At 39.8% G+C, this 21,002-nt stretch overlaps 2 protein-coding genes across 6 annotated transcripts in view; one reads left to right on the top strand and one right to left on the bottom strand.

Moving 5' to 3' along the window:
* Window positions 1–396: 396 nt before the first annotated feature.
* On the bottom strand, window positions 397–16,924 carry klhl17 (kelch-like family member 17). Of its 4 annotated transcripts, none has more exons than XM_059332348.1 (12): window positions 16,791–16,924; window positions 14,170–14,434; window positions 12,612–12,733; window positions 12,285–12,506; window positions 9,007–9,123; window positions 8,648–8,879; window positions 7,962–8,106; window positions 7,654–7,821; window positions 6,882–6,970; window positions 6,644–6,717; window positions 6,324–6,505; window positions 397–2,840 (listed from the first exon to the last, which is right to left on the bottom strand). In XM_059332348.1, exons 2-12 carry the CDS (start codon window positions 14,381–14,383, stop codon window positions 2,612–2,614), a joined length of 1,794 nt encoding a protein of 597 aa, XP_059188331.1. In that variant the 5' UTR covers window positions 14,384–14,434; window positions 16,791–16,924; the 3' UTR covers window positions 397–2,611. The 4 variants fall into 4 exon arrangements, with proteins under 4 accessions (XP_059188331.1, XP_059188330.1, XP_059188328.1 ...); XM_059332347.1 differs by lacking the exon at window positions 16,791–16,924 and adding an exon at window positions 16,004–16,306; XM_059332345.1 differs by lacking the exon at window positions 16,791–16,924 and having other exon boundaries at window positions 14,170–14,703.
* The window catches only part of noc2l (NOC2-like nucleolar associated transcriptional repressor), a 31,099-nt gene continuing 26,895 nt past the window's right edge, over window positions 16,799–21,002 (top strand). Inside the window, exons 1-2 of one of the 2 annotated variants that reach the window (XM_059332343.1) lie at window positions 16,799–16,839; window positions 19,532–19,678. In XM_059332343.1, coding sequence (XP_059188326.1) covers window positions 16,814–16,839; window positions 19,532–19,678 — 173 coding nt within the window. In that variant the 5' untranslated portion in view covers window positions 16,799–16,813. Of the gene's footprint in view, window positions 16,840–18,042; window positions 18,105–19,531; window positions 19,679–21,002 lie in introns of those variants that run through there. The other variant, XM_059332344.1, reaches the window with a different exon arrangement.

Genomic DNA, 21,002 nt, shown 5'->3' with positions numbered 1-21,002 from the left:
CAGCAGTGAGACACGTTTGCAGATGCAGGGATCAAACCTGCACTATGCCGTACGTGAAACCCTCACAGCAAGTTGAGCGCATTTTACACACTTTTCATTCCTTATTTGTTAATAGTTTTGGCTGTGTTCATGCATTTGGCATGGATTTTGGCAAGATTGTGTATTTTTATTTGCTCTTGTTATTTCCAGCTCAGCTCCTGTAGTAAGGCTAAAATACACTGTGAACAAATAATAGTTACACTCTTAAGGCTGAGCATGTAAAATGAGCCATTGAAACCCATTCTAAATGCAATTTTTGATCTCACTTACGTTAAAGCAAAAAGGGGGGCATCTTGAATTACAAGAAAGATGCAGCATCATGACACAAACCTGGCATATAAAGGGTCAAAGCAGTAATCACATCTGAAAACATCTTTATTTCATTTTTTTCCCCAGTGTATTGCTCCATTTCGCAATAGTGCAAAATTCAATATTTTAAAGTTTCTCATAAATAACAAACATATCATAAATAAACAAGTATCACCACATTGAACACAAACTTTAAAAAAGAAAAAAAGCTACAGTCACGTTGAAATTGCACAAATGGATTTAAGATAAGCAATTTTTTTGTATTTACAGTTTGATCAGCAGAATGGAGGCCAAAGTCTTACGTGGTTTTGTGTGTCCTTTCTCTTAAAGTCTGGCCCTGACTCACAGCCACTTTACAGACTAACAGCATCTGATAAGACCATCACAGCCCCTATTCTACTGGGTCCGCTCTAACAAATGAAAAGTAAGGTAGTTATAGATAAAGCAGAACCGGATCAACAAAATCCTTAAAATAAAAAAGGAAAAAAAGAAGCAACTTCTTAGAAGTTTGGAATAGTATCACTGCGCTACATGTAAACTTAACTGAACTCGGGTTCTAACTGAGTCAGGAAGACTCAAAGAAATCCATTTATTTTAGACAATGCAACTTCAGTGCTGATGTTCCCGCCACACGTGCTTCTGCACATGCATCACTATATTTGTAGTTAATTATACAGTTGTTTCTAGTTCAATTTTGTTGCAATAGAGTTGGATCCATTTCAACAATGAGGTAATATAACAAGACACCACACTTATTATGCATGGAAGGAAATATGACAGCACCAAGTGTCAACAGCATTACTCATTAGTGTCAAGTGTTGGTATACAGTAGGTAAACTAGTACTTGCTGCTTTAATGTCATTTCAAACTGTCACCTTTACGTCCACATAAAAATAATTGAGTCCTTTCATTGACTGGTCAATAGTTTTGCAAAGCATTTTGCACAAATGTAGCGGACATAAGGAACAGGTTCATGTGACGTCGTGCTTGTGGCAGTGAAGAAACATTAAGAAATGTAAATGAACTGCTACAACAATCAGTCCTCTTAACCAGGAGAAACTCCAGATGCACACAAACTGAACAACGACCTCTCTCACTCTTAGACATTCTCTTTGTCATTTCCATTTACGATATGCACGTCACACATCTAAATAAATATATTAAAAAACACTCTTAAATAGGCATAGGTCTAATCTGTTTCCTTCTCTTAGCATCTTTAAAACAGAATATATTAGATTTTTTATAAATACATATAGTTTGACTTAATTACTCTCTCTGTTTATATAAAAAAAAGGATTAAACTCATATACAGTTCTGAGGGCCTAACTTCTCTATGTGGTCTGTGTCCATGCTGTCTTGCAGTGTGGGAAGGGTTTATAACATTGCCTGTTACTGCCACCTAGTGTGGCACAGCAGCACTACAACATTTTATCCTCCTGTTGGGAGTCAATGCCAATACATAAACATGCATGGTATACCCAGTCAAAAGCTACATTCCAAAAGTAAAATCATTCAGTTTCTCTTTTTTGTACATTATTGCAAAAAATCCTGACATCAACAGAAAAAAATGTTGCAGAGGACAAAAAAACCCCATCAAAACCAAAAAAACATTTACATCACACATGACAGAATTAAGTGTCCACCATGTTTCACAATGAGTGTGTCAAACACTGGAGTGGTGGGAGAAAAAAGTGGAGCTCGAGGAAAGATCGGTTAATGTCAACAAATCCGGGAAGATCTCAGTACTCTTACAGAGATCGGGAGCTGGTATCTGTATGGTGGAGCTGTACAGTGGAGGCTCAGGCATCCAGACCAGATACAGTGCAGTCCAGAACTTATGGCAAACCTGGTAAAGAGCAGCCAGATTGTTTTTTTTGAAAATCAAATAAAAAGAAAGAAAATGTTAGTGGATCTTTAAGGAATCATCTGGAATCCCTTTTAATGAAAAATGAATAGTTATGTGTGGAACTTTTGAGATTACAGGGTACTTCTTTTTTTGTTTTTGTTTTAGATTTTTCAGGACTTTTGTTTTATTTTTTAAACCATGGTTGGCCAAGCTTTACAAAGAGTGCCACTAATTCTGGAAGGTACTGATATCAACAAAGCCAGGAGCCTTTTCCACACCTTCCCTCTTTCTCTTCTCCCCTCTCCATCCATTTACCTCCTCCTCCTCCTCCTCTCAAACCGAGCAGTTGCGTCTCTTCCCAGAGCCAGTCTGGGTTGTAGCAGCAGAGGCTGAGGTCAGCCAAGCGGTGACCCCGTGTCAAAGGCTTGTGGAGGAAACCGAGAGGGTGGGTGAGGAAGGCGGTGGGAAGTTCAGTAGCTCCAGCACGGCCACGCCCACACTGCTGCGCCGCGTGAACATGCAGGATGCCGCGACCCATTTGTTGCTGCGCGGGTTGTACTTCTCGATGGAGTTGAGACTGGAGCTCCCGTCGTTACCTCCCACTGCGTATAACCAGCCATCCATTGCCACCAGGTCATGAGTACTCCTGGTAAATAAAAACAATCAGGACACAAATTCCACATGTATTTTACGCCATATTAGATTCATTTTTGTAGCTCTTATCAGAAATGATGGGCGGGTGCATATATAAAAAAAAAAACACCTAACCCTAAAACAATTACATGTCCTTAATAACATATTAAATGTTAACCAAAGACTGACCACTAGAAAGGTGTAATTTTCAAGATTGCTCCTGATTGTCCCGAGACTAAAGCAGAGAGCCGACATGGCCTTTGCTGTTGTGGCCCCCAAACTCTGGAATGAGTTCCCCCTACAGATCATCGATTTTAAATCTCCTTTGAAAACCCATCTTTTCTCCCTGGCCTTCGAAGTTTCTGTCTGTTAGAGGATTGCTTTTGTGGCCCGAATTATTGTCTTCAAATCTGTGTTAACTGTCTGTATTCTGTATTTTGTAATTCAATGCTTATTGTTGTGCAGCGCTTTGGTCAACGCTGTTGTTTTTAAAAACAAGTTGAGCAAACATAAGTTGCAGCTGTCAGCTGATCAGTGTCAGGGAAACGCCATTTTGTTAACGTCAAACTGCTTTATTCACCTGGTCTTTTTCTTAAGGTGGACCTGAGATCTCACAGCGCTGCAACTTAAGAAAACACATGCAAATACACAAAACACAAGCAAATTGAGAAAACATCTTCACCAATTTGACAAAACAAGTGCAGCATTTAGAAAACGCGCTGCAAAGACCACAACACAACAGAAGTGTTTCCAGAGGACACTTAAAAGTGATGCACATGTCTGGACACGCTTGTGATATTATGACGTTATTTCATGATAATGATATTTTCATGTTGGAATAGGATATATAGCATTAGCCTGCTAGTGTTAGCCCGCTAGCCCGTAGCAATCACACTGCAGTTTAACAAATCAAATAAATGAATGATCCACATTTTTAGTTGGTATCTCTCGAAGGCACCGAGTTGGTCTTGGTCTTGCTAGCCCGCTAACGTTAGCACGATATCGATCGACCGATAACGTTAGCATGCTATCGATCGACCGCTAACGTTAGCACGCTATGATCATTAAGATGTGAAATTATCATAATCTTGAAATAATGTGATAATATCACGAGCATGTTGAGACGTGTGCATCACTTTTAAGCGTCCTCTGGAAAGACTTCTGTTGGGTTGCTGTCTATTTGCAGCGCGTTTTCTAAATGCTGCACTTGTGTTGTAAACTTGCTGAAGATGTTTTCTCAATTTGCTTGTGTTTTGTGTATTTGCATGTGTTTTCTTAAGTTGCAGTGCTGTGAGCTCTCAGGGCCATCATATTTTCTTTTGGAGAGGAGGTCTGCAGTCAATTAGGCTTTACATTTGAGGAATTACATTTTTCATTTACATTATCAACGATTGTGTAGAAAAAGTGAAAGATGACAAAAGAGATTGTGAGCTGTACAAGAGTGTTAGATCAGTGGTCAATACAGCGTGATGTTTTGCACTGTGTAAATGGAGTCTCTCAGCAACTGGATAAGAAAAGCTTCGAAGCCACACAGCTGATGGGTTATTCATGGGGCTGCAAAGTCATCTGTTGTCAGGTTTCCCTGCTACAGTGTACTGACTCACACACAAGAACGTGTGTTTCAGTGTGTGTGTCTCGGGGCCAGGGGGAACTAGTGAATCTGCTGATGTGTCCTCAAATACAAGACTGCTTCATCTCTAAATCTCACTCCCTGGTGCCGATCTTGTATCAATACAATGCTGCGAGTGTCTGCACGCACACCTGCTTTGATAATCACCCGCAGGACAAGTTTCATCTTCTAAGAATTAAGAAAGAGCCGACTGTTGTGGAAAATAGGTCATTTGATGTTTATGCCATAAGAAGGTTTAGGCAGAAAAGGAAGACATCCAAATGCCCGAATTCCCCACGCCTTGAGTAGGGAAGATTTTCCACAGAGCAAAATGACAGCAGCAGGGGTATCCTTCTGACAAGCTGACAGTTTTGTTCTTTAGCTTTTGAAAAAGAGGTTTTATCTTTTACTTACTTTAAGGCAAAAGTGCGGGAACGAGATTGTTTCCAAAAAAATAAATAAAAAACCTTCCTCACTGTGGTGTCACATGTTTGTTTAGAAGCATTAAAGAGCTGAACAGGCCTCAACAAAGATGTGGAGTGCATTTGAGGCCAGTGCATTTTAGGGCTGGGTGATATATCGATATTAAAAATATATCGATATATTTTTAAATGTGAAAAAAAAATCTTTTATATACAAATGCTGCCCTTACTAGGGTTTGACATATTTAGTTCTATTGTAATTTTCGTTATTCTTTTCTCACATAAATATATTTATGTGAGAAAAAGATTGGCCTATTTTATTTCATAAGCTATTTTTATTTAAGATATTTTTTATTTGTTTAAATGTGCACTTTATGGAGCTTTGATTTAAAAAAACTTTGATCTAAAAAAGGTACTCCTGTTATACAGTATTTATGTTCACTTAGATAAACTGTTTCAATAAAACTACTTGTGACATGTCATATTTGGCAATAAAAATATTGGGATATATATCGTACATCGATATTCAGCCTAAATATATTTGGATATGACTTTTGGTCAGTATCGCCCAGCCCTAGTGCATTTCAGCATTTTATTACTGCGAGTTGAACCTGTGAAGTTGAAATAGAAGAACCGGGCCGTCCTGATGGCTCAGTTGGCAAAGGTGTGTCTCATTTAATTACATTTCCTGGATCCATCCCAGGTCCTTTGTCATGTCATCTCCTCTCTTTTCTCTCTCATTTTTTTAAGTAAACGGACTTAGTAAATGGCATTTCTACCGTCTTTGATATTATTGGAAGGAATACATTTGGCTACAAGTTGCTGCCTTGATGGTGTTTTATCTCTTGCACCTTACTTCTTCCAGGTCAAATAAAGGTGCATCTCAATACATTAGAATATAATAGAAAAGTTTCATTATGTCAGTAATTCAATTCAGAAAGTGGAAATAACACATTATATAGATCCATTACACAGAATGAAACATTTCATGTCTTAATTTATTTAATTTCTTCTAATTATAATAACTATGGCTTACATTTAATGAAGACCTAAGAGGTTCAGTGTCTCAAAAAAATGTATATTACAAAAGACCAATTTTAAAAAGTATGTTTAATATGGAAATGTTGGCCTCTGATAAGTATGTCCATCTATATGCACTCAATACTTGGTTGGGACTATTTGACTTGAACTACTGGAAATGGACTTTACCATCATATTCTAATTTATTGAGATGCACCTGTATTTATCTCTGCAGAGCTTATTTTTCCTTTGTAGTTTTATGTAATGCATTATAATGGCTTGATGGGTAACTTTATTGGGATTGGAGAAGTAACATATTACAGACACGTAATGTGATTACGACCCCAACACTGTAAAATTGATTTCACTTATTTTTTGTCATACTATGACTATTTTTACTGGACTTGACCATTCGTACTGAAATGAATTGTGTGTGCTGGCTAACCTGCGTATGTTCATGGGGGCTACACCCTCCCAGGTGTTGGCCTTGGGGTTGAAGCGCTCCACAGAGTTCAGGCAGCTGGTGCCATCGTTGCCTCCTGCGACATACAGCATACCGTCCAGCACGGCCACCCCGGCACTGCTACGCCGACTCAGCATGTTGGCAATGGCTGTCCATGTGTTGCTCTGTGCATCACAATGAGACACTGAGCATTGGTCACATGTTCATAGATACATCTGTGTACAGCTTTGTCTCCACATTCAGTCAAATCTTGGCAACAAAAGTTACTTGGCCATAAATTTAACATTGTGAGTGCATTTTACCTGGGGGTCATATTTCTCCACTGTTGCGAGATGTGAGGAGCTGTCATAACCTCCCACTGCATACAAGCTGCCATCTGGAGGGGAGAAGGGAGTAAACACTCAGAATGTAAATATTAGCAGTCAAATACCAAGGTGGCAACTCCCTCTCGGTATGAGAAATTAAAATGCAGACAGTGAAAATGAAACAAACAGTAGAACAGTATGTTCATGATTATGATGTTTACTGACAAGTTCCTACCCAGAGTTGCTACCCGGACGTATCTCCTACGGGTGCTCATGGCAGCAATCGACGTCCATGTACTTGTCAGAGGGTCGTAACGCTCTGCACTGAAAGAGGAGAAAAGACTTATTAATATTGAATATAAAGAAAGCTAATTGTATTTAAGACTGTGGGCCTCATTCCAGAAACTCCCAATGTCCAAAATCCTATCTTATCTCAGTATATGATAATATTTAGGATTTTTGGAATAACTAGCTGCATTTGCAGTACAAATTCCTATCGTAACTCAGAATAGGAACTAAACTTCCGTCCTAATGAGATTTCCTAAGTTAGGATGGCATCGACCCTGTCCTAAATTCTAAATATGGCCAAAAATGGCACAGCACTGTTGTTAGGTCCAACTTGAACATCAAAATATAATCATTATAAGGCTACTTATGATGATATGATGGTGCTTTACTTTTCCCAGGACCACATATTAAAGGGTATATGATATATTCCAACAGTATACAGTTAGAAACATACAAAATGATTAGACCACCCTTGTTTTCTCTCATTTCTTGTTCATTCTAATGAAGGAAGCCTGAGACAGAATGAGACACAGCCATGAGTTTAGAAACAGCTTCTGTAGTATAATAGAAGGAAAAATCTTTCTCACATCCCCTTTATCTTTGGGACTTAAAATAAGATAAGCAGTGAGGATACAACGGATAAAAAAGATATCACAATGAAAAGGAAATCTAGCTCAAAAGTATCAAGATGTTCATCAGTAAGATATCAGTCTGTGTACCTATTGAGACAGGAAGCTCCATCATAACCTCCAGCAGCATACAGCAGGCCATGCAGGACCGCTACACCCAAACAGCTCCGCCTTGTGCCCATGGAAACCTCAGGTTGCCAGGAGTTAGTGATGGGGTCGTAGGACTCCACGGTTGCCAGGTCTGAGGTGCCATCGTACCTGAGGAGACAGGATTATGAATTAAATCAGAAAAGCCTTTTTTTAAATTAGCATGGAAGCACGTAATAAATGGCACACGGAAATGGGGAGAGATGGTGGGTTGAGTAGTTTAGTCAAAACTATAATTTCTCATCACTCACCCTCCAACAGCATAAAGTCTGTTCCCAATGGCTGCCACGCCCACCCGTGCCCGCCGAGTGGACATGGACGCCACCATGTGCCAGCGATCAGTCCTGGTGTCGTACGCCTCGCAGTCTCCATGGATAGCAAAGAGGCTGCCGCCACCTGCAGACACACACAAATATGTGTTAGTGTCAATCACAGTCAATCATGACATCACACACACGTTTTATTGCATCAAAAACAAATTAAAATCAAGCTTTTGACGAGAGCTACCTAAAATTACAGAAACCATCATTGGAAATACAGTTTTGAAGTGTACTTTAATTTATTCATTTGACCCATGTCCCATCTGCTAACATGGAGAGGGAGGAGTTTATGATCTATACTGAAGCCAGCCACCAGGGGGTGAATAAACTTTTGGGGAGCCATCATGTCTTCATCTTTATAAACAGTCTATAGCTTTAACAGTCAAAGATCAAACAAGCGTTTAATTTTCCTCGAATTTACCCACTATAACCTGGAACACATAAAACTATTATATGACAGTGCTATAAAATTCCCAGACAATATCTGTTCTCATGTAATTATATCAGTATTTTTATCTACCAGCTGTAAAAAAAAAAAAAAAAAAAAGCTGATGTCTGCAGTGACATCAGAAACTAAAGTTAATTGAAGTGTGGCCTAAGTGTACCCTAGTGGGTACCTTCAGGGGCACACTGACCAACGGCGAAGAGCACAGGGCTGGCGCCCTCACAGCGTCGCGGGCGCGTCCGGCTGTTGCTGAGGACTCCCCTCTGCTCAGGCATCAGGTGGTACTTGAGAGCCTCGATCAGGAGGTCCTTGCACTCCGAGTGGTGTCGCACCAGCAGCTCTGTGTCCACGTTGCTCATCAGAAAGTCTCGTCTCAGCAGCGGCAGTCGCACACACTTCATCAGCTAGTGTAGGCAGAGAGAAGGTGGGCGGTGAGTTCGGGTCAGGAGGAGGGGAATGGAGGATGAAATGAGGCTGGCGTTTATTTTATACACAGTACAGTCAAACTAAATAAAGATAAGAAAGTCTTACCCAAGGTACATGTTGCCTGCGACCATCTATATCATGTTTCACCCAGCTCAGCACAGCCCGGTACACTTCCTCTTCAGATGGCACGTTGAGATTGTCACTGGAGATCAAGTCCAGCACCTAGAGGGACAAGACAAAGCAGATGGACAAGGACGTTATGTTTATAATCATCTGGAAGATCAACTTCCTCAAATCAAACTAAGAGTGCATTTAAAACTGTGACATTAAAAGCTTTTTGGCAAAGAAGCATGTCAGCACATAGGAAGTAGATTGCGTTGGACAGTATTAGTTCCTGCATGTTGTACCAACTCTCTGCTGATCAGTCGCCTCTCTTCCTTCCTGCACTCTCGCTCTCCTCTGATTTGTTGCATTTTATGCAGGCTGATAGTTGAAATGGATGGGCAGTGCCTGGTTTTGTATCAAACAGAGATTCATCAAATAACATCCCTCAATTCGATACAAAGCCAAACAAAATCATTTCAGGTACAATTTTACCATCCACACATAAATGCTTGCGTGTTATATTGAGGTCAGTGTGTGTGTGTGTGTCTGTGTGTGTCTGTGGCACAACGAGTGCTGCAGTCTGAGTGGCTGGCTGGCACTGTTCCCAGATGAACCCAAAGCTGGCGGTGCTGGGTGGGGCCAGAGCAGCCAGCTGCTGCAGCTGTCTTGCCTGGCCAGATCTGGGCAACAGTTAGCAGCCTTCCAAGAACAGCCTGCACTAATCCACAGTCACACAGAGAAATACTGCCACTGCCATTGCTGCTACTGCCCCACCCTGCAGTCCCCCTTACCATTTACGTGCATGTACACACTGCATCACATTAAAAAAATGTTTGTGTGTGGAGGGGATTGGGTTTATGAGTGTATTAACTGCCTTGTAGTATGGCAGCAGGAGGGTTTTGGCTGCATCAAGATGCTTAAGATGTCTTAATACTGCACACAGAGAAATCAAGATGCACCCATCCCTTGTTGTCTTAATAATGCCATGCATGTTATGCTTCGTCAGTGAAGCATCACCAATGCAAACTAGTCACCACGCTGTCATGGCTTGTCACTTCCTTCACAGAATATGGAAAGAAATATGGGGCATATTTCACAGGTCTGTGAGCTCAGAGTCCTTTAGAGCAGCAGCAGACAGAATGAGACAGTGAGCCAAAGGTAATAAAAAAAAGAAAAGAAAAATGCCTATTTTAGGCACTTTTAAAACTAAAATTATAGTCTATATGCATCTTAACTTTCACCCTCTTAATTGACATTTCCCCACTTGTTTTGCAGATTCAGTCTCAGGGATTTGAATGCCTCAGACAGAGAGTGAAGCTGAGTGTTTAACTCTCATGGAGCACAATCTTTTTAGTGCAGTGAGGATTGTTCCTTAGAGAGGCGAGAAGATAATGGGAAAGTGATGTTGGCAGCTGTTTGTTACTTCTTTTAACCGCAACTTTAATTCATTGTCTGGTAGACCAGGCATTTATTTGAAACGGATGCCATTTCTTATAAGAGATGATGCAGTTTCTTCCTTTATTGAGACATCAACTCAACCCTCTTTCTTTTTTTTTTTTTTTTTTACATTTCACCTGCTGGGCTTTTAGATGCAGTCTGATATTGTGAGACTAATTAAAAATAGAAAAGAAAAGAAAAAAAAACATTTAAAATGAGAAACGTGCAAACATTTTTGTACTCTTTGACCACTCAGGAATATTCACAAACAATTCGCACAATGGTGTTTTAATGCTCATACTCAATATCATAGGCCTGTTTAACGACTAAAAACAAACAAAGAAAAGATACAAAGAAAGATATTATTTTTCTCATAATGTCTATTGATTTATACCTGTATTAAGCATTACTTATTTTAGCACCCGTCTCTTTAAGCTTCCCCTCCAGAAAATTCCCAGTAGGCTGTAATTGGTGAGTGTTTCTGGGTCTTCCCCATCTAGGCTCTCTACACCGTCATTGCATCGCGGGAGTTACTCTACCGGCGTTGTAGCAGCAATTTCTACCTATATATAGTTTCGTTGTGACATCACACACTTAATAAAGTCCTGCAGGCTTATATAAAGGCACAGTTTCTATACAGAATACAGGCAGTGTGCATTTCTCCATGGGTTGAGTGTTTTCATACATGATTCATAAAGCACCTAGATGTCCTTTATAATCAAAAAAGACCTGGAAATGTCACTTTTTTACAATATGGGACCATAGATCTTAATTAACTAGTGCAGTATCTCTTTTGTTAGGAGCGCCCTGCTCAACACACACTCGCTGTCTGTACAACCACAGTCTGACCTGTTGGCTGCTGAGGTTCTTATGGAGCAGTTGTTGTTATGTGCCTTCCTAAGAGACGATATCGTCTGCCTCGCTGGTCCAGGAATTAAATTAGCCACAAAGCAGCCCTGCTTTATGTCTAATACTGAATCAGCAAGCGTAGATCTTGACTTAAATTTCAGAAACCTTGGCCAAAAATGGTCAGAGAAATAAAAAAAAAACCTCAGTACCTCAGAGAAGAAAGCTGTTAGCTCAATAAACAGTTAAGCCGCTGTGGAAAATGTCACTGGCTTTGCCTAATTACCACTTCCAGGACAGAAACTACAGCGTTGCCAATGCTGAGCCCAGCTGATGAATAAGTGATAGTTTGGCTACATTGACGCACCAGATAAAGTAGTCCATGGCAGCACATTGGAAAACCACAAGAGACAATGATTGATGCAGCGAGCTGAGGAAGAACAGATCTCTAACTAATGAATGTTAAAAACACCGCAGCATGCTTGTGGCCACTATCCTTGTGTGCCTGTAATGTTAAATACAGGCAGGTATGCTTATGTTAGTGAGGAAAAAGCGATAAAATCAAGCTGGAACTAAATTTAGTGCTTGTCAGTATTACTGTATGTTAATCTTTGAGATTTTCTTTCATTTCTAATCACTTGATTTGTTGAGCAATTTAAGTGTGGCAAGCAGTCAGGGGTGAACCCAAAAGTCAATGATTGTTTGTCATGAATTTATAATGAGTGATATTTTAAAGTAACATGACTACCCTCCCAGTTGTCTCACAGTAAAGGCCTGATCAGGAAATGTTTTTTGTCTCGTTGGCAGTGGCTTTTTATATTGGAAAAAGTACTTTTGTTCCCTGTGGTGACTGATGAAGAGATCCAGAAATTACCAGTAGAAAGATCTACCAAGAACCATTTCCCACTATGGATGTAACACCATTAAAACTGCTCCCCTTAAACGCACTAGTTGGCAGAAGACACAGCAGGAGACAGAAACATCATCACTGTTACCTGTTTCAGTGGCAGCAGCATGAACTCCTCTGTCTTGGACACCTCCACAAAGTGCTGCAGTACATACTTGTGGGCTGACTTGAGCAGGTCGCTGCAGGAGTGCGTGTCAGCGAAGCCTCTGATGCCCAGGCAGTTGGAGGGGTCCAGCTGGCTGAGGAGAAACTTACAGCAGGCGTCCCGCACCCCATTGAGCTGCAGCAGGCTGGCTGCTGGGAGCAACGTCTACAAAGAGTGCAATTACAGGATGAAATACAATGAGTCTACTTGAGTTTTAATGAAGTCTAATTTAACAATCTTGTCTATATAATCTCCAATATTCTACCCTACCTGCACGTTGCCTTCCCCGACCACAATTTCTGCTGTGTAGGCGTACTGGACCAGCTGCTCCAAAGCCTGACAGTCGATGTCATGAAGGGTCACATGGGTCTGCCGGCTCTCCGACATCTCATCTGCATGACCGCACAGAACGAGAGCTGTTACATTTCTGCTGTGAGCTACAACCAGTAAAACTCCATCTGAAATAGTAGCCTCCCTGTTCAATCATGCTGACACACAGCAATTCCTAATGTATACATCGCCGCTGTCGAGTGTCAAAGGTTTATCTGTTGCTGTCTATTTATTTAGTTGTTTAAACATAGGTATGCAGCTTTTTTTCTAAATCTCTTGCCCAGCGTGGGTGTTCCTGCAGAACTCAATGTCAAGAAGTTCTAGATCAACAGCGAAACATTTTATCTATTCAAACTTAGAAGAAAGCACAAAAACATAAAGCTGAAACGATTAGTTGACGGAGAAAATAATCCCCAACTACAGGTGCATCTCAATAAACTTGAATATCATGCAAAATTAAATTTACAGTAGTTCAAGTCAAATAGCCCCAACCAAGTATTGAGTGCATATAGATGGACATACTTTTCAGAGGTCAGCATTTCCACATTAAACATACTTTTTAAAATTGGTCTTTTGTAATATTTTAATTTTTTTGAGATACTGAATTTTAGGTCTTCATTAAATGTAAGCCATGACCATTAATTAGAATAAATTAAATCAATTAAGATGTGAAATGTTTCATTCTGTGTGTAATGGATCTATATAATGTGTTATTTTCACTTTTTGAATTGAATTACTGACATAAATAAACATTTCTATGATATTCTAATTTATTGACATGCACCTGTTTGACAATTAGTTCATAGTTTCATGCAAAAATAGAAGAACATTCTTTTATGTGGAGATTTCTTCCTTTCTTCATAAAGAAAAATATATTAAACTGAACATCTTTAGGGTTTGGACTGGAAAAACAGAACAATTAAAGAAATCACCTTGGAGTTTGAGAAACTGGGATGGACATTATCACTAATTTCTGGCATTTTATACTGCAAATGATTAATTGATTAAACAAAAGAATGGTTTGCAGGATGATGAGGCACAAAATTCTTATTAGTTGCATCCCTACAAAAAATATTTTCAGGAGAGCTGTGATTTTGCTGTTTGGATGACCATGAAAGATCTGCAGATTCTGATTTTCTTAGTGACTGAGTCAGACAAGAGAAAGCCTTGCAGCTGAGTCTTAAAGCCAGACAACTGACTGTCTGGAGACACACTGAACCCTTACAAAAGGTCTAGTGTCCGGAGGAAATGCAAGACTCACACACACACACACACCTCATCTGACCACTTGTGCCCCAGACAGGATGAGGGCAAAGGAAGTGGTGATGCCAAAAGGATGAGTTGGCATTCACTGCACATGCCAGTTTTATATTATTAAACTCTGAGCAACAGAGCAAAATAATACATAGTTTGATGTTTGAGCTTAGAGTATCAGAGGCATGCAACACGCTGGGCTGCATGGATAAAAGCAAAGACAGGCAGCGTGGACTGAACTTACTGGTAAACATAGCGTGGAAGTACGGGCTGCAGGATGCCAGCACCACTTTGTGCGCCTTGATTTCTTTGTTGGAGACATGGAGCACAATGTCACACAGCAGGCCACGCTGTCGCATCCTATTCATGGACACGAACGAGTCGTGGTAGTGTCGCTTTGAGTTGTGCGAGATGCTGTGGCCATCGCGGTTCAGCAGCTGCATGCCCCCCTCCATCATGGTGCCTGATGTGGCGGTCGCTGGCTCTTGCCTGGGCCGCACTCTGGGCAACTGAAACATGCAGAAAACCATTTTCACATCAGTTATACAAATGTCTCGTCATCAGAAAAATCTTTCACCTGCGAGAGCTTAGTTGACATGCTGGGATGCAGGTGTTATGACAGGTGTCCTGAGCAATCATTGTCCTTATTGTTTCTGTTATAGGACCCATCCTGACAGCTATGACGTCTCAGTGCAATTATAAAGTGCAGTAGGTTGGCTGGCCTGATTATTTGACATCAAGTGTCAAGACTGATTAAATCTCATTTTAGTTTGACAATAGATAGTCAAGAGATGGACAATATTACTTAAACTGGAATCTAATCAATGCAGACTTCTCGTCCTTTGGACACTCTTGATTTATCTAATTGCAATGACTCCTGACTACAAAGTTTTATTGCAACCAGAATTAGCCGTAAAAACCCCTCATCACCCGAGCTGCAGCCTCGGGTAGGCAGGGTGGGAGGAGAGGAGAGGAGGATGTAGTCTGAGTTATCCTTTGTAGTCTCATCCGCCCTCTCGGATGGAGAACACACTTCAAAATGTTGCATAACAATCGTCACGCGGCATGTTAGAAGTTGTTGTCTGATGAATATTTAGAATGCACTGAAGCTCACTACTGAATGGGGAAAACCGGTCTAGAACTAAATTAGAAACATCAAAGGAAGAGAATATTTTTGCTCATATCTACTGTGATGCTGTGTTACCTTACAAGAGTAGAGAAAAAGGCATATGAGTGGAAACTAAGTGGTTTTAAGTGTAAAGATGTGTTCTCTGAGATCCAATGGAGAGCTTCATCATAACATGTTGTTTAAATTATCCATAAGTGCCCTCTAGTGATGCTTTACTTTTCATTTTAGTCATTATTGTGACAATGGCACAAGCTTATCAGAGCAAATAAGCAGCAACCACAGCCACATTAATGAAGAATACTGATAAGTTTGAAGTTCAATAAATGTAATGCTCACATGTTATTGATTCTGTTAAGTTAGGTGTGACATGAGTCAAATACAAGATTCACTGAGTATAACCTCGTAATTATTAGGTTGTCATCTGTTCAGGGGCACTCTTTCAACTAAATACTCTGCACCTCCCCACTGAGGACTATCTCAAATGTCACCACAGCTGCCTGGCGACTTGCTTCGGACCCCATTTTCCAAAACACAATGGACCACAAAAACACACCAGCCCTGTTCCTCTATGAGGGAACAATCTGCTCTCCTGCCCAGGGGAATAACGTGAGACAATGCTGCAAATTGAGACATGGACACACAGGAGGTTAAGACAGAAGTAAACACACAGCTAAAATTAACAGAGAAAAGCACTGCTCATCCTAGGTTTGTCTCTTAAAATCTTCTCGCCTCCTTGGCTGACATCCACACAAAGCCTCTGTGGCTCTTTTGATAAATAAGCACAATCTTGTTGGATACGGAAATGTTGCACAAGTCTGTACTTAAGGATGTTTCTATTCATATATGAGCCACCTTATGTGCTTTGAAGGAACCCCCAACCCCCACACCATCTATTTTGAATAACAGCTGTGCAGCAGCAATAGGGAGAATGAATGTGTCAGTTCTTTACCGGTGGTCGTGTTGCGGGTATCCTTGGACGCAGTGTCTTCCTCGGAGTAACGGGGGATAAATCAGCCGCTGTCGCAGTCAGATTGGTTTAAAATTGGTCCCAGTGTCTGGCTATCTGTCCATATTCTGACTCAAGCATACGATACATGAAGAAAGCCTCTGTTTTGTGCTGTATGCAGTTGACGTCAATGCAAAAAAACTGCATGAAAGCCGACATCGGTTTGTTAAGGTGGAGCTGGGGCTCCCGGATAAGAAATGAGCGATGCTGCTGTGATATGATGCCGCGGGACGGACGGATACACGTTTAAAACACGCTGGAAGTTGCTTCTGAAGCGAAAATGTCAAACCTTTACAATGGATGTTTGTTTATTATTTGACGTGACAGACGCGATCTTAAGCGCCCCCTTTTGTCTGGTCAGAGTCCGGAAGCGCGCTCGATTAGTAAACCGTAGCGAGCAAGACAGGCGGGGTCTTAGGTTGGTGCGCTGCGATTGGTCAGAACCAGAACCGCCCCCCGCTTCAGTTAGCTCGGTCAGCAAATCAAACACACGGCTAACAACACATAAACCCAGCGTTCAAGATTGAACATATTGTAATATTTTCCAGTTGTGAATGCGATATAAGTAGAAACCACGTTTACCATTCTACTGTTAAGACAAAATGAAACAAATGCCACGGCTGTTTAATTCATTGTATTGTATTGTGTGTGTGTGTGTGTGTGTGTGTGTGTGTGTGTGTGTGTGTGTGTGTGTGTGTGTGTGTGTGTGTAAGCGCCAAGCAGGACTCACCACCAGCCGTCGTCGGTGTCGATATGACAGCAGAGATTTCTTCCTGTTTGTAAGCTTGCCCAGCTTTGTGGCTGTGTAACACAATGGGATATGAACTAAAAAGGAAGTCCCTTCCTCTGCGGGTGTTGAGCCGCCTGTATCTCGTGGATGCAGCTGATCATTTAATTAAATCTCACGTGCCGCACCAAAACACTGCTTGCTCTTGTATGCACAGCTTTTGACAGGCACATTTTAAAGGTTGTCGAGCACGCCGACTGTAAAAAAACTAGGAATAATTGCTGGCTAAATAATTTTATTTATTCATGATCTTTTTACATTTATTTTTTATGCTTTAATTTATTTTTATTTACCGTGTAAACGTTTATGTTTCATGTTGTGTCTTTTCAGTCTGGAGGACCTAATAAGAAGAGAAAAAAATAATCGTGCATCGTTCTGCTGTACTCGAAAAGCAAAAACCCTCCCATCAGTGTTGGATAAAATAAATTATGTTTTTATTACATTTCGTCACACTGTTAAAATAATCGCCTAAGTCATTTTTTTTTTGTCAAAATAGTTTTGTTGTTGCGTAAATCATCTCTTCATGACGCCGGCCACCTATGGTAAAATCGCCTACATCCTCATTTGATCAGATCATGTGATTTTACCCCTTTAAGATAATGGCCTATGTCAAGTGTGTGACTTAAGCTGATTTATTATGCCTAAGTTAAAATAAAGTGTGACTTAGGCAATTTTTTTGAACATGCCTTGTGACTTAAGCATGATATGGTAACACTTTATTTTGAAGGTGTCTACATAAGAGTGACATGAGCGTGTCATAAACATGACATGGGATGTGTCATGAACATTAATGACACTTTGAAGTAACATTAATGCTCATGATACTTGTCATGTCATCTTTCTGACAGGCTTGTGTGACTCTTATGTAGACACCTTCAAAATAAGGTGTTACCATATCTTGTTTAAGTCACAAACGCATGTTCAAAAAATTGCCTGAGTAATTTATTTATCATAAGTTACACAATTTACACACAGTTTTATTACTATGCCAATAGCCATCCTTTGTTACATCCTTTTTGAGTGAAATGATCAATAAATGTCATATGTTACACTTTTGGTGAAGTTTTTTGTGTTTCTTGCAAAACTTGAAAAAATGAGTTAGGCGATTATTTTAACAGGGTGACGATTTGTAAACTGGTTGATGGTTTTGCACCATGAAACACAAAACCAACCCCTCAGCTTTGCAGCGAGGCATTGTGGGTAGTGAGTCTCAGAGTGTCACGTTTTTGGATCCAGCATGGCAGGCAAACAGAAAAGGCATGTAGATATTTTTATTTACTTTTCTGTGTATGTTACGAGTTATAACGGCCCATTATTGTGGATGTTATGAGCTAAAGTGTTGTTCGTCATGTCGGTGTATTTGTGTGGTTTCGTGGGCTCGTTTTAGTGAACATTGTGTTTCCACAGCGTCTTAGCACCATGCTGGTAACGCTAGCTTGGTGCTGGGGCTTCTTGGAAGAGAGCTAGCTGGAGTTAAGAAGCCAGATCAGTGGTCAACTTTTCCTCTTTGTTAAAATAAACTGTCTACAACTGTTAAAGGAGAGCTGGCGAGTTTACTGACAAGCTGGCAGATGACGCTGAAAACTAACGTTACACCATGTATCAAACATTAAAAAACCCTCATGTTGGCCAACTTCTTGCTTTAGAAAATAAAATAAAGGATAAACTTGTACAAAGCGTTTCACGGTTAATGTTTTTTATGGCTAAAACTAGGAACAATAATCAAATGGACTAACAGATGTACTACTGTTATTTGGATAATTATAATGCTGTGTAGAGTAAATATGACTTTCCACTTTGCTGGTGATTGTGTGATCTTTTTTTCATACAGTCATGGAAAAACTTATTGGACCACCTTTGTTTTCTTCAATTTCTTGTTCATTTTAATGCCTGGTACAAGTGAAGGTATATTTGTTTGCACAAATGTAATGATAAAAACAAAATTTTATCATGAGAGTTGATATCTAGACATTTTCCATGGTTTTCTTGATAATAAACAAAATCACTATCAACAAAACCATGGAAAATGGCTAGATGTCAGCTCATAAATTAAACTCATATGAGCTATTTTTGTTGTTATCATTATATTTGTCCAAACAAATGTACCTTTAGTTGTGCCAGTCATTAAAATGAACAAGAAAATGAAGAAAACAAGAATGGTCTAATAAGTATTTCCATGAATGTATGTGGGTAGATAAAGTTGATCCCTCCTTTCCAACATTTATCAAATACATCACAAAAGACAAAGAGGACGAAGTGGCATCTTACCCAGATACAAAACTTGAAAAAAAATAGTCAATCTTAGTTTTTTTTAACTGTTCCCATGATGTCTCTGATTGATTTCCAATATTTTTTAATCTCAGAACAATCCCAAAATACATGATAGTGATTTGCTCTCACAGTCCCAAAACTTTTTTTTTTTTGCTGTTAAACTCCCTCCAAAACCAGTTAGGTAGTTGAATTCCATTCTTTTAGCATTTCAGTTATCCCACTCCCCCATAAACATTACAGAGTTACCCTCATTTTCCCACTTCTATTTAATATAGGAGGTTCTCACCCCACTTTATTCTTGAAGGTCTTTCAGTAGTTTGGAGATAGTTTTGAGACCTGACTCAGATCTGTACACTGAGTTGAAGACTTATTTCATCTGTTTAACTGTTGTCTTTCGTTGTTGTTGTTTTTAGGAAGTTGGAGGACCTCAGCATGGACGAGTTCCTGCTGACAGGTTTTGACTCAGATGGAGAAGAATCCGATGAAGGGACTGAACAACAGAATGGATTAAATAAACAGAACAAGAAGAAAGATCTGAAAGATGCAGCTCTGCAGCAAAGGTGAGTCTTGTGCTGTGGGTTCATATGCACTTTCGAGGAAGGAGTGTAATTATATGCACATTATGTAGGTGTAAGGCTGTGAGAAAAAAGTGAATGGGGAAAAGATAACACCTACACACTGACACAATGCCACAAAAGTTTAATAAAAATTTCGATCCAACATTGGTCTGAGGAAGATCCAAGTAGAAGCAAAAAGTTGTCTTAATTGAACTCTCCTTAAACATGTTGTGATGGTAAAAACAATTCATTGTTTCCCACAGGATTTTATTAGAGTCGAGGGGGCGAGGACCAAACCATCTAGGGGGGTCCTGGGAGATAATTTTGTACACTTATAAGTAGGGTTGTCACGATACTAAAATTTTCAACTCCATACCGATACTCAGGAAAATATTCGATACTCGATACCATTTTCAATACCACCAGGATAAAAACAAAGACCCCAAAATTTAACAGAAATATTTTTTTTAACAAGAAAAATGCACCATGTAAAAATGAACAGAACCACAGGTTTAATATTTATAATAAAATAAGGTTGTGCAAAAAGAAACTGCAACTATGATAACAAGCTTCAGATACTCGATACTTTTGAAAATGAGTATTGTATCCGGATACAACGTTTTAGCTTTTGACAACCCTGTTTATAAGTAAAATGCATCAGTCTCGTGCACTTTGAGAGCTCAATGAGAGAAAACACCTCACATAACATTTTTCACAATCGGGAGATACTGTATTAAATAATCTTAATTATCCTACTGTGTCATTTTTAATAGCTGTCAACATGGCTTTCCACTAGGACATGGAGTAGCCAGCCAGTGTGGAAAAATAGCTGGCTAGGGGGGTCTGGGGGCATGCCCCTCTCACAGATTCTAATGCCACTATTCCATCATATACACTGATCTTATGATTGCATATTTTAAGAATTATTTGAAAAATAAAATAAGGGTTCTTGTATATTTTATTCAAGGCATCTTATTATGACAGTCTTCTGTGTTGCGTTATTCTACCATTAAAGCCAGGAAAGCGGATACATCGTTTTGTAGTATTTGTAGTTTTTTCCACCTATTTTCGGTCTCTTGGCCAATGAAATGCATCAGAATACATTTGGGAGTGTCGCAATGCAACATGGGACTTTTCCAGAACTTTGAAATCATGGCGAAAGATAACTGTAGCGAAGGGAGATCAGATATAACAGGTATAAGCTCTCAAATACTTTTCGAATTTCATTTCTATCTGCTACAGAGGCTGAAAAATCTATTATTTAGTAGGCGTTGACACTTCTGTTGAATTTCCAGAAAAACTTCAGGTTGTAGGGGGTTATTTTAAA

The sequence above is a fragment of the Centropristis striata genome, chromosome 5 (assembly GCF_030273125.1).
Source record: "Centropristis striata isolate RG_2023a ecotype Rhode Island chromosome 5, C.striata_1.0, whole genome shotgun sequence".
In the NCBI taxonomy this organism is placed as follows: domain Eukaryota; kingdom Metazoa; phylum Chordata; class Actinopteri; order Perciformes; family Serranidae; genus Centropristis; species Centropristis striata.
Note: the sequence above shows the minus strand (reverse complement) of the source record. Positions and strands in the feature narration are given on the sequence as shown.

Excerpts from the sequence above, each read along its gene's own strand:
- klhl17 (XM_059332345.1), bottom strand. The coding sequence starts at position 14,455 with ATGGTTTTCTGCATGTTTCAGTTGCCCAGAGTGCGGCCCAGGCAAGAG. Across the intron at positions 8,880-9,006 it reads GCAGGCAACATGTACCTTGG|CTGATGAAGTGTGTGCGACT; the intron begins GTAAGACTTTCT and ends TGCCTACACTAG. Across the intron at positions 2,841-6,323 it reads GCCCCCATGAACATACGCAG|GAGTACTCATGACCTGGTGG; the intron begins GTTAGCCAGCAC and ends TTTATTTACCAG.